Genomic DNA, 14,376 nt, shown 5'->3' on the forward strand with positions numbered 1-14,376 from the left:
TTGCAGAATATTCTGTATGTTATTGTTTTCTTCTTAGGCCGTCATATTACCTGCGAGAGATTTTTTTATATCGATGTGTTTATGAATCGCACGTGTCTTATGCATATGAAATATTCAATTAGTTTTGGCTGTTGGTTGTTTGTCTTGGTGTGAATTTGTCTGTATGGTTATTTTTATTGCTGTATTTTTCATTTGGCTATGTCTCAAGAAGAAGTCGATGGAAACAATCAGCGACAAATCGTTCCGTTGATTATTTATATATATATATATATAAGTTGTTTTTTTTTTGGTCGGTTCGTTGTTTGGCCGATTATTGGTTGGACTTTTTAGTCTGTGGTGTTGAGTCAGTGTGAACACATCAAAAGACAGAAATCACTACAGTCGCGCTCAAGTGAATTTGTGCCAATTTTACAATTCGATCGAAAAGACGGAAACTTTTCGATACATTTCTGTTTGCGTCTTTTGCAATAATTGCACTTTGTGTTTTTAATAGAAAAAAAGAACCTAAAATTTCGCGAAAAGTTTGCAAAATAAGTTAATTAATAAAAAAAGCGGTGTATTTCGCAACGAAGAAAATTGTTAAAAAGAAGGAAAAATTCAATTTTCGAAAAGAAAGTGAACGGAGTAGATATTTGCACGAAGTGGATTTTTTTATTTGGATTTTAAAAAGTATTTAAAAAAAATGTGTAAACCATATCAGTTATTTGCGACGACGCTATTTTGCACCGTAGCATTCACTAGCAATTTAGTTTATGGTAAATATTTTGCTTTTCTTCCTGCATATTTTCTTGTTTGCACTTTGTATACATTTTCAGGAAAACTGTATGTTTTTTTTATCTCTTCTTGTTGATGATGTTTGGTTGTTGTTTTCTTCCACTCATTTCTCAGAATGAAATGAATGTATGTGTGTCTCTTTTGCTCTATGGTTGTCGTTCAGTGGGTTCTTTCTTCTTCTTCTTTAGTGATCTTGTTGATTTGACGAAAAGTCGTGAGGAATGTAAAAGTTGGCAGAAAAGAGAGATATGTATGCATCTTATCTGGTGTGTTTGTGTGCTTGTAAAAAGTGTCGTTTAAATTGTTTGCGAGAATGTATGTGAACCTCTCGAAAAGAGAAAAAACGCACACATTTTATTTACTTTCGTTTTTTTTCCTTCGGATATTTAATGCTCACTACCGGTTTTCATACAGTCATTGTATCCGTAATCGGGCGAGAAATCGTACGCACGCCCATACACGAATTCCGACCATTGCGATGACGACGATGAAAAAAAACTTTCTTTTGCTACACATTTTGTAATACAAATATAAAAAAAAACTTTTTTTTCGCCACTCGGCACTGCATAACGAACGAGAGAAACTAAAAAAAAACTATGCGTGTAAGTGTCTGTAAGAATGTATGTGATTTTTTGTTGTCGTATCCAAATGGAATGACAAAACAGAAAAATACGATCACAGCGTATGAGTTAATTATGCTGCTTTTATCATGAGATCCACATAAAATACAAAAGGAAAAACCACAAATGGAGAAAATATTATCTGTGTGTACAGTTTGGTGTTTCAACTGAATTTGCCACAATATATATACTCTATCTGTGTGTTCGCCGCATTTTTTTCGGTTTATTTTTTATTGCTGTTGTTGGTTTCTCGCTACTTAGAGCGATTTTTGTGATTCAAAACCGATAAAGCGGCACAGTTAATGAACGAATGTGTATATTTGCGCATGAAATTTTGTTGATTTTATATTTTACCGAATGTAAATTGTCGTTTTCATTAATTTGACCATTTTTAATTCAAATAATGTGTTTAATCTTGACCAAACGCGTTATACGGTCTCTTTCATTCCCTTTCATGCATACATGATGATTTCCTCTTTATCCAGTTTATTTTTGCCATTCGATGACGATTTTTTTTGCGTGCCAAATGCACCAGAGAATAATATATTATATAAAAAAACCGAACCGGAATAAATAAATTTCACACATTTAACAAAAACAAAACCAAATAAAATGGCAGAAAAAAACCCAAAACCGAATTGAACAGTATCAAAAAAGATGAAACTTGAAAATATTTTTTTTTGTAAATGAAACGAATGGCTTTGGTTCAGTGAAACTGAGGTGACTGATCAGTTATGTGGTTGTAAAACGGATGACGTTCGAATTTGAAGGTCTTTGTTTTATTTCCCCGAACCAATTGCAAATGCATTTTTATTCGAATCATTCATTGCTATATCCTTGTATGTGTGTGCTGTTGCATGTATGCAAATTTTCGCTGCGAAACACGAAGAAAATAAAACGTAAACACCAACAATAGAAAACGTGGCCCCGTCAAAATCAAAAATGCGACGTGTGTGCATACGTTCAATTTTATGCTGTGCATATATTGACACATTTCGCTCCACAAAAAAAAATTATAACGAGAAGAGGACAAAAAATGCAACCACACTAGATTCAAAGAGCATTAGCCAATGTGTTGTGCGCGAAACATAAAAACCGCACAAAATTATTGTTCAAGCTGGCTGGCCAACAGTGTGTGTGTTTTCTTTTTTTTATATTTGCTCGTTGCCGTCTCTCAATTTCGTATTCATGTTGCACACACAATCATTTAATCATTCGGTTGACTCTTTTTATTTAGAGCAAATTCATTACACATTTGTAGTTATGCGCGCGATTCCGAACAATTGCCGTTATTGTGTGTTGGTTGTCATTGGTGCCGACGATGGCGTCGACAGAATAAAACGAGTTATATTGTTAGTTTGGCTGTTGTTCATCATTCTGCAATTCATTGGTATAATATATGCCACACATTGGCCATCTAAATACGTGCCATGTATACATTGAATGAGTATCATCATCATTTACGTGTTCACTCCACTGTACATTATTGTCATCCATAAAAAATGTAATTAAAACGGCAAAAGACCGAGAACAAGAGGCGAGCATAAGATAACAAAGAATCTGCCATCGATAGAAAAAAGCATCATGCACAATTAACACAATGAATGTTACCATTTTTGCCCGGCTGACACTCTTTTTCACCTCGAAAAGTCACACATACATCCACATGAACTCAGGCACACAAACACCATGGATGTTTGGATGACAGAATTTTTGCGCCCAGAGCCAATGACGGGATTTGAAGCGCACACCCGGAGTTTATTGAATCTTTTCATCATTTCATCACATCTGTTCTTTCAAAACTTTTAATAGATAACCATTTATGTATTATGCGCATATGCTGAAGAAGAAGAAGCAGAAACGAACACAAAAAAACTGGTAAACGAGAAATAGTTTATGGATTACGTGTAATAAAATTCAACGATGGAAAACATTTGAACATTTAGCGATGTGTTAAAGTATCTGAAAGACATTTATTGATGTATGTCTTGTTATCATTTTAACGGTTGTTCGATCATTGGTGCCGTGTGGCATTTCAAATGTCGCACAGTTTTGGTCGAGAGTAAAACGTGTACACTGATGAATGTATAGAGCATCGATTATCTTTATTACACCGCAACAGTGCACACCATAATTTATATAATCAAAAACCTAGAAATGAAATAAACGATTTAACTTGAGCTTATTGATTATGTTGTTATACAAAAACAAATTATCGCAAGCTCGCCAAAGTGCCTTGCTTAGTCTCGCTCTCCCTTTTTCCTCATTATTTCTCTCGTTGTGTGCATCCCCCGCTCTAATTTCGAGGACACATTGCGCGCTTCAGACCAAAAGTGCGCTCTTATCATTGTCTACTTGCTTTTTTCTTTTTCTTCGACTCCGCATCTGTGAATCAAAAATGCGCCAACGACATGAAGGCTGGCATGCAAACCACTTAAAGATTGTTGGGGCCTGTTTGATGGTAAAAAGATATATCGTTGTGACGGTGGCAGAAAGAAGAGAAGACCACTTCATATCAAGCTATATGTACATCATTTTATTTCGTGTCTTATGATCGGATTTTCTCAAAAATATTATGGCAAAACATTTACGTGCACTTACCAGAATATAATGATAACGAACTCATGTGCAAGTACAAGGCACAAATAATCCACATTCAGTTAAAAACGGAAGTGATTGTCTCTTCTTACTTTGGAAAAAGAAGAAGAAGCAGTAGCAGTTGTAGCCGCAAAGAAGCACATTCACGCGGAACTTACTGACACATTTTTGCTTGATTTTCCATCTCGAAATCAATCTAATACAAATTACACGAGTTTATATTTACACAGTTATGATTGATGAGAGCATTAATATCATTTTATGTCATTACATGAGTGTTTGTTTTTTGATTGTAAGAGGTCTCTTAATTGATCGCTCACTATATCACGACTCGCTCATAGACAACGGTTCATTATATTTCTATTTTATCTCAGTTTTTTTTTCAATGTGCGTTCGTTTGATTTTGTCGCGAGCGCATAAAAAAGAGACAACAACACCGCGTTATTGCAATTCTTTCACGACTCGGCGAGCTAGTTTTGTTCATTATGCGACAACAAAATTAAAATATTTTTCTGCATTAAAACCCAATTGCCTGGTTTCTCAAGCATTCTCTGAAACCATTTCAAACAAAATCCACTATATTTACTCGGTTGCCATTTGTGTTGACTGTTCCGTGTAATTTATTTGTTGGAATGCTGTTATGATTTACTCTTAACTTCGTCTCGACAAGTTGAAGAGCAATTGTTGATTATTATTAACGCTTTGACAAATTACTTTCAATTTTTTTTCATTCTCTCGAGACCCGTTTGATGCAAAATGCAAACCACATGACAAACTGTTGGATTTGATAGTCCGGGAGAAAAAACCACTACCACAGAATGTTCAGAAAAAATATATTTTACGAGATATATGAAAAAAAATTGCAAATTTATCCACTTAAACTCTTTACACGAAATATTCAAGCGAACATTCAAAGGAATATGTTCACCAAATGCAAAACATACGGAAAATCATGAGCAATTGATTTTTTTCTACTTTAAAAAGTCATTAGAAGCGCAAAGAAAACGCGTCCGAGATTTTTAATCGTTTTCACGGGGTGTATCATGATTTGAATTGGCCCTGTGCGGCCCATTAAAATTGGCCCCCAAAAAATGTCGTTCGTTGGCGAAAATTCTAATTATAATAATTGTATTGGAATGGAAAATTGTTGTGACTCTTTTTTCGCGGTTATAAAACTAATCCAATTAAATTACCATCAGAAAAGGGGTTTTCTAATTACCATTTCACTTACGTTTTTGGATCGCAAGCAATTTAATTTATTTTATTTTGCCTTCGGATGTTAATTAGCTGATGCGCAAGTAGAAAACAAGCGTATAACAAACGACGTATTTATCGAAAATGTATAATGGCTTACTGTGCATATACATATATAAAGTTGTGTGCGAGATAAACGTATGTTTTGAAGCGAAAGAAAAGATGAATCGACCTAGTTTGCTAGATGCTGACGGCATTGGCATGCCGCTTCTAGAAGAGGGTTTGCGAAAAAATATTGTCGATTGCAAAACTTTTTTAATCAACAAAACAAAGAATTACAAATACTCGTTCGTCGTGCGCGCTCCTTCATTAAAAGAATCAAAAATGATCCGGATTTAAATTTTGCATTATCTCTTTCGAATAATCACAAAAGATTGAATTATCTTAAGACCATTTTACCTGCAGTTTTTTACCTTTTTTATTGTGTGCCAGACAAACACACGCACCAATACAAAATGACATTTGGAAAATCCACCGAAATGTTATTATTCGAATTAAAGAATTTAATGCTTGCTGCAATCAAGGGTCAAAAAGAGTAAATCTCTTTAAAAAAAAATACGAAAGGTTAGACAAATACAAACGAACATCAATTCAACGGAAAGCCCCCGGAAAGTTAAATAAAAAATATATAAATTTAACCGAACTTAATGCTGATTTTCATTGCGTCACGAAAAAGTTGAAAGCCATAAATGTCGCCATATCGACCGCCACGCGGAACAAAAATCAAACAGCCAATGAACTCGCTTAACTTCTTTTTATTCATTTACTTTAATTTCGAATAACAAGATCGTTTTACCTGGAAATATTTTTAAATCGTCGTTTAGAAGAAAACTTTCGATTTCAGATAATAGTAAAAAAAAAAACGAAAATAAACAGAAAGAAAAAGAGAGAATGAGAGAGCGAGAGAGCGAATGGTGTGACGGAATCATCCGAAAAGGAAATCACTTTTACTTTTCTTTTGTGTGTGAATAACGAAATTTGAATATGACAAAAATATGCAAAATACCATTAAAGAAAACCAGTTTCGTTTGTTTTTTTCTCTCGCTTCGTATCGGATTTGAAACGCTGTCGCTTCTTAGCCAATTCCATGGAATCGGAGGCTCTTTATTTCGATAATACTGACCTTGATTGAATTTACATAAATTTCTTTATCAATAACAATTCCAACAAGTTGAAAACGATGAACGAGACTACAATTCAATACGAAATGAGACGGTTTTTGTTAGAAGACAGACATTACCATCTTAAAATCTCCCACAATATACATACGATTGAAATCAATTTGTGTGCCAGACAAAAATAGCAGACAAAAAAAAATCACGAAAGAAAAAGTGTTTTTTCGTTTTTTGGGCTGATTGAAAATCCGGTGTCGATGAAGAGGCAATGCTTTTTCTCATGCAACAACAAAAAATCATTCTCGCTTTGGAACCACGAAGTTTCGCGTTGGCTTGTTATCGGTCAAAACCAAATGTTTTCGCATGATACTTTGATACTTAATGTCAGCATGGTTTAAAATCAAATTTGGCTGTTGCAGCCTGATTTTGAGTAACAGCCACGCACTCTAATCACATTCGGCATTAGGCACCAACACATTCGCATACAATGAAAATTGTTTCGATATGCTTACAAACATTTGCACACAGGTTTTGATGGTAAATTTTCCCGATGCATGGAACTGATTGAAATATTGGCCATGCAGTGGTTGAACGTGACATAAAGACAACTATACATACAAAATCACACATTGGTATACAAATTTAAAAAAAAGAGCAAAAACGACATGAGATGAGAAAAGAAATCCTCTTTGGCACATCGAAAACTGACAACGACTTTATACCGGCCACACACAAAACACATTGACGTACAGAAAAACCGGTTTAATATTGTTATAAAATCAAGTTTTCGTTGTTTGTAATTCGTTGGTCACCATTATAACGACGACGACGACGACGACGACGACGACGATATGCTGCACTCACGCGATATCTGACCGCAGACTTTTTCCACTGTAGCCAACTGGCTGGCTGGTTACAGGCTATACTCGACACATAATGCCATTATGCAAGCAGAAAGCTTGATGACACTGACACGCTGCGAACGAAACAGGAAAAAAATAATAGAGAGAGAAATGCAAGCGAAAACATACACACATATGCCCATGGCAAAAACGGGAACAACGCATCAACGTTAATTGTAAATAAGGTGAAATTTTAATAAATCCAAGAGCACATCTCACCGTCACCGTCGAGCATAATTCCAAATAGAATCCAATTGAATTGCTCCATCAAAACAAGAGAAATGAAAACACATGCACACGGAACAGGCTCGATGGTGATACGAACGATTGTTGTCATGTTGAAACAACATAAATGTTAAGCCACCGCGTATATTGTGTCAGTTTCGATGTTGTTTACAGTGCGCCTCATTTATGTGTCCAATTCAGAGCATTTTTCACTCAATCATTTGCGCTCTTTTTGCTATCACTTCACGTATGGTGTGTCATACACACACACATACGCACACGCCAAAACGAGGTAATAAAAATAGAGCAAGTAACTGTAACAAAAAAACGCTGCTTTGTTTTCCATTGGGAGCATGTTTTTTAGCCGTTCGTCACACTCGCAATTTTGCAAACGAAAAAAACGAACTTCATTAGCGAAACTGAGCTCACAAACCGTATTATTTCACGAGCAAGATAATAATTACTAATGATTACGTAATACCGGCATTTTTTCTGACAATCCAGATATTCCATTTTTGCACGGCAGTGTCAGAATTATACACCAATCTGAAAATATGACGAACGTGTTGCACATTCAATTCAAGCGATTTTTTTTTTTTGCTTTTGTCTGGTTTTTTTTTATGTTTTGTTCGCTGCCATATCAACCCAAACCGAATGCACAATTGGAAAGCTCCCAGTCTTAACTTATAAATGATAACATTCAATCGCGGTAGCTGCAGTTTCCACACTGCGTATAATAACTATTATTTTTTAATTACATTGAAATTATTAGTTGTGCTTGCATTCGGGGTGCTGATGATGATGCTACGATATTGCGCGCATTGTTGGTCACACTGAATGAAATTCTATTATCATTGTTCCCATTATATTAATGTAATATTTAAAAGGCGGCAAATTTGTAAGGGTTGCACGCTTATTTTACTTAATTTCTTTCTTTTTGTTTCACTTTTTACGCTTTCGGTTTGATGCGATGTTTTGCAGCTGCTGCCCCATTGTTTTTTGCTGCGGCCAGAAAAAAAATGTATATACATTTTGCGTGAATAGTATGCAAATTCATTTCTTTTTTTTCTATTCTATTTTGCAAACCATTTCGCAATGCTCGACACAAGTTTTCACAAGAAAAGGCATGCTTGTGACATTTAGTCAAAGTGCTTGTGGGCTTTCGCTTTTGACATGTGCTCACAAATTAAAGAACTGTTAACTTTTGTTTCATTGTTCACATTCAAAGTATGCGTTCAAGTCAAAAAGGAATCGGGTCAGTGAAAGTGCGAGCGAGAGAGAACCGAAACTTTTCTAAAAAAAGTCAAAATATGTTTTTTTTCTGACGAATTGAATTGATTTTATGGTTTTTTCTTGTCGGAATTTTTTGATTTAACATAACTTTTTTTCCCGGAAGTATTTCTTCGCCAACTTTTTTCTTCACGTCGAATGGCACCCCAATTTATCTTCAAATTGCCTTGCATTCAATTTCGAATTGGCATTAAATCCATCTTAAATCTCAGCTGCTTCGACATTTAAATGAGAAATTTCCCAAAAAGCAAAATTCCCATTTAATTCATAGATTCCGAAAATATTGTGTGCATTGCACCAAATATGGTCAATGTTCGACAAAAACAAAGAGAAAAAAGAAACTAATTTCACTTAACAAAAAGAGAACGTGATAAAATTTCGTAATTAATTTCATGCGAAAATCGAGAGAGAGAGAGAGAGAGAGAGAGAAAGAAAATTAAACGAAAGTTATCAGAGCGCGCATGAATAAAGTGTGTAGTGTAATCTTAACGCTGCAGTCCTAATTATAACAAAAATATATCGCACACAATAAACGTGCATCGCAACAATGCACACACAATTGCGCGCACGAGTGATGGTGTGAGTGCGTGTTTTTTCGGTGTCTTTTATCTGGGGATATGCATGTGTCAGATTTTAGCAGCGAGATTCGGTATGGTATGAAAGTTTTCGAGATGCATGAATATGCTGAAAATACGCGGCAAAATTATGGTGTACATAATAATATACAAATCCAACGATATTACGATGAACAAACGAATGAGGATTTAAAAAAGCGAGCGAACCATTTGATTACGTTTAATCGTGATTTTTTTTCTGCTCGTAGGACAGTTGAATATTCGTTGGTTGTCTGATGCACCAAAGCCATTGTTACACTTGTATGTATTGTACTTGTTCAATTTTTTTTGTTTCCCTTCTCTTGTGCATCCTCTCTCGTCGCTTTGGCCTCGATTTGATTTGTTGTGAGATGCATTTTTGAGCATTTCATTCGGTTTCATTTCAATTCTTTGCATGTATCCGGTCCCCATCTCTCACATGCACTCATGAAATCCCCACGTCCGTTTGCAGGCAGAGAGATACAAAGGCAGCGATGACGCATTCCACTATAAGTTGCCAAATGGTATTTATAAAAGTGAACAAGCATCAAATGAGGAGGAGAGAGAGAGAAGATACCACTACCAGCAGCAGTGTCAGTAGTAACATTGTGTATAATTGCATAAAATGGTGCATTTAAATTATTATGGGATTCAAAATAAATATTTGCTTATGCTTTTGTGTAATTCAATTGCAAAATTGGTGTGTATATTCATGTGGGGTTGTTGTTTTTTTGTGTCGTGCGTGGATGGGCCGATGCGTTTCGTTCAGTGTGTTATAAACTCATTCAAAATTGTTTGTGCCGGTCAGGCTTGAGTTTTTTCATTGTCCTGGTCGTGGACGGTTGAGGGGCAGGAGGGTGCATTCAAAACTTTGAATTTCATTCATTTTTGCTGTGGTTGAAATTCCGTGTTTTTCTCCACATATTCAACACTTGACCGTTTTGCATTCGCTCGAACTATTTCGGTTTGCTTTTGCACATACCAAATATTACAAATTATTCAAATGGGTTTTTCATTCAATTTTTCTTTTTTCGTATGTTCGTTTGTCATTCTCTTGTATTCATTCGATGTAGTATCTCTTTGCGTGTATTTGTAGCACGTTCTCTGTGGCCTCATCAATAAGCACAGCGTGCCATTTTCTTATCCCGTGTGAATTAATTGTGTGTCAGTTTTCCGCTCACTCTTTTTACCTCGCTCTCACTTCTTTTTTTATTGTCCGTTTCACACAGTCTCGCCTGCACCAACAACCGACCATTATACATACACGCTCACTCTCGTTACGATTTAATTGTATGACCAATGGAATGCGTTGTTGTGTAAAATGTTGTTAAATTAGACGAAACAATTCCCCGAATACAAACAGAAAAGGATAGCAAAGAAAAAAATATACATGACCAAATACTACACTTTCGAAATGAATTTTCTACGTTTCAAATGAAAACGGAAATGTAATTTTCTCTTTCTTTCTGTATCTATCTCCGCTTGGTACACACAAACAAATTGAAATCCTTAGCAACAATTAAATACGAAAATACACCAAAACACAACAACACAAGCAATTTCGAACCACAAAAATGTTTTCACATTAAATGCAATTAAACCAGAACGGAAAATCAGACTACAACAACACTGACTACAAGTTGCCAAAAAAAAAATTCATTATGTGATCACATCATATTTGTTGGTAGATTAGATTCTATCAACGCATACCCGATACACTACATCAAAACATAAGTTTTCATTTATCCACTTCTCAAAAGTACTTTCACACCAATCACTCTTACTCTCACTCATATCGCTACTAGCACTGGAAAAGAATAGACAAATCAATGAACAATGAAAGTTGATAGCGAAAACGATACAGAGAAGAATGGAAGTATTGCAATCAATATAGTACATACATATATATATTTATTTCACTAGATTTGAGCTCAATCAATCACTTCACAAAGTCGCAAGCAATAAACTTTGATCGAAGTATGATGGAACGTTTTCTGTGCATGGGGATAAGTGATGGAAAAAAATTCCAATCGTTCGACATTCCGTTCCGAGGTTTTTATGAAAAATGGAAGTCTCTGTCATTCTAGTTTTGGTGCTAACCGACACACAATTTCATCGAATTTGAAAGAACGCCACAAAACATATTTATCGATGCTGAAAATAGCACAACATGTAGCTTCATGTACAAATGCTATGTGTGTGTGTGTGTGTGTGTCTTCGTGTGTGCAGCTGATCTGAAAAGCCAAATAGTGCCAAATGAAAAGGTTAAAACCATTCAGCAAATGAATGAAAACAATGTGTTTTGCGGAAGAATGCAAGTGGTAGAGAGCTTTTGTTCCGAATAAAATACGTTTATTGTACGGCAATAAAGTGTTCGAAGCGACTTCTGCTTCTTATTGTTTACAGTGACGATTGTGTGATAGTTTGGCCAACCAAATTACGGAACTTCGAACATAAGCGGTCTCAATATGAATTTTCTCCTTCCATCGAAACCGAAAAACAACAGAGAAAATTACAAAGAAAAACGGAGCAGACACACACAAGAAATGCCATTGAATTGCATGCAACCGAAGAAAACATGCCGATGAAAAAGTGAACATAAGCCACAAGCAATGTTTCTGGCGATACATTTGAAGTCGTTGCTTTCGATTATTTTCCACGATGAGAGAAAGAGGATGAGAAAATAACATATCAAAAAGTATCGCTTATATTCACGTAACTGAACACGATTGGCTTTTCTTCATTCGAAAATTCGAAAGATTTGTTCAAACTAAATTGAAACGGAGCGCTTTTTTTGTTCCCTTGCCACACTATTCGCCTTCTCATCGCCAGACGCTTTGCGCCCGTGTACTGTACTTTTTTTTGTTCGTGTAAATGCCAAAAGGAACGAACGAATACATTTCCCACCGAAAATTCCGAAACCGGAACAACAATGCCATCTCGTACAACCAGAACAAAAATAAATATTTGAAGAAAAGAAAACAATAACGATAAAGAATGTGTGTGTGAGAGAGGGGGGTGGGTGACGTAAAGAATAAGGCAAACAATAATGGAATATAAGGTAAAACATTGTAAATGAACACTTGGGACTTTGTCAGTTCTTTAATTTTTTTTCTTCATCGTCTTACTACTATTGGTTTGCCTGTTTCAATTCAACTGACTTTCATTCTGCTAGCATTTCATGTGCTTCCATCTGATGTGCACATAAATGAAGCACATACACACCCGAATGAGAGGGAAAAAAATTGAATCACAATCGGCTGAAAAGAGGGAAAAAAATGAACTGAAGAGAACTTTTGATGTTTCGTTCTGCTACATTGAAATTTTAGCTCGGTAAACCGATAAACCGAGTCGAGTTTGGGACCGGCGACAGCAGTGAAAAAGAGATCGAATTGACAACCATTGAAATTGTGTTTGAAAATCATACCAAAAAGTAAAATATATATATATCAAACACTCACATCGAAATACCCACCCACCCGAATCATATCAAGATGAAGACAAGTGCGAGGTAAACGGAAACCTTTAACGCGTTGTAACACCAATGTAAATTCAGTGTAAATTGCTTATTGTGCAAAGAGTAGCACCATCACCATTACCATCGACCATAGTCGTTGTCGTGTCAGGCAATTCAGTACTTGGTTTTTATTTTCGAATCACATTTCGGTTGTGCTTTCGTTTCCAAACAATGGCGTATACATTTTTTGCGGAGCATTATTCAAGATTTCTTTAACTGGGATTTTTACATTTTGAATCGGCATCATTGTTATTCTCTTGGCTCTCACGAATCAAACTAGATGCGGCATGCTTTATTTTCTTTTATTGATCATTGGTTTATACTTCATTGAAGAATTTGTTTCAACAGCAATTTGCATTGTGTGCAGGAAAAAAAACAACAGCACATCAACAGAAACAGAGACAACACACACACACACACGCATTGTGAATATTTACGCTTGTTCGATTCGTTTTTATTGCATTTTTAATGTTTAAATTCAACCACTTTTTTGTGTGTGCCTTTTATCTCACCTGTTTGTGATATGTTACATTTTTTATTCAGCGCCACCAAACAAAAGCCGTGACAATATACGTAACGGCACTGATTTTTCGATGGTTCTTTTTTCTGTTCTTGATTCGTTGTATTACAATTTTTTGATAAAATAAACGGAGATGAAGTGAAAAACAGTACAATGGTTTCATTTTTCAGCGACACTTTCAAACTAGAATTGTTCAAATACGCACAAACATACGCAGTACAATCGTATTGTTTTCAAATTTTTCGACAAAATAAACGAATGTGTGTGCGTGCGGTGTATGTGTTTTGTTATACGGATTGTTGACGTGACGACAATTGTATTGTATGAATTTACTCCAAGGTGTTTTACGCAAAAAGAATGACAAATGACACGGCACTTGAATTACAAAACTTGATATAGAAACGTGTCATTCTCACACATTCTCAATGCGATAGAGCGAACGCTCGTGTACACACCACATCGCATATGCTAATTTCCGTTCTCCCTTCGTATCTCTTACATTGCCTTTTATGGGTGCTTGCTTTTTTAAGAAGACGATGATGGCAAATCATATCAAATGAACAATATATTTAAACTGTATCAGCCAAAGTTGTTTGCTTTGCTTTGCATAGTTTTGAACGATTTTGGTTTTTATCTTGATTGACACTTTTCCGACTCTTCTCGGGTTTCTTCTTAAAGGGTACGCTTTCGTTATTCGAAACCACTTTTTTCGGTATCACTTTTGAAGAGGCGTAAATGTAATCACAAATCGCATCGAAACAACCGAAACAGAGAAAATTGCCTAGAATATGTTGTCACACACAGAGAGAGATATATGTGCACACGCTATGTACTCTGGGTATGTTCATTTGATTATCTGTTTGCAATTCACTCAAAAGTTTTACGATTACGCGCTCTGCAAAGCAAACGATACGTGCAATAAATTTCTACACCGTTAAAATACTCACTTAGCAAAACTTGCAAAGTTG

The 14,376-nt window shown here is 35.6% G+C and overlaps 1 protein-coding gene across 1 annotated transcript in view; it reads left to right on the forward strand.

Annotated features, from left to right (window-relative positions):
- The first annotated feature begins 332 nt into the window (after window positions 1-332).
- LOC116349354 overlaps window positions 333-14,376 on the forward strand; it is a 45,154-nt gene continuing 31,110 nt past the window's right edge. The window contains exon 1 of the mRNA XM_031780751.1: window positions 333-755. Coding sequence (XP_031636611.1) covers window positions 683-755 — 73 coding nt within the window. The 5' untranslated portion in view covers window positions 333-682. The remainder of the gene's footprint in view (window positions 756-14,376) is intronic.

The sequence above is a fragment of the Contarinia nasturtii genome, unplaced genomic scaffold, assembly GCF_009176525.2.
Source record: "Contarinia nasturtii isolate CC-2019 unplaced genomic scaffold, AAFC_CNas_1.1 Cnas_scaffold_2861, whole genome shotgun sequence".
In the NCBI taxonomy this organism is placed as follows: domain Eukaryota; kingdom Metazoa; phylum Arthropoda; class Insecta; order Diptera; family Cecidomyiidae; genus Contarinia; species Contarinia nasturtii.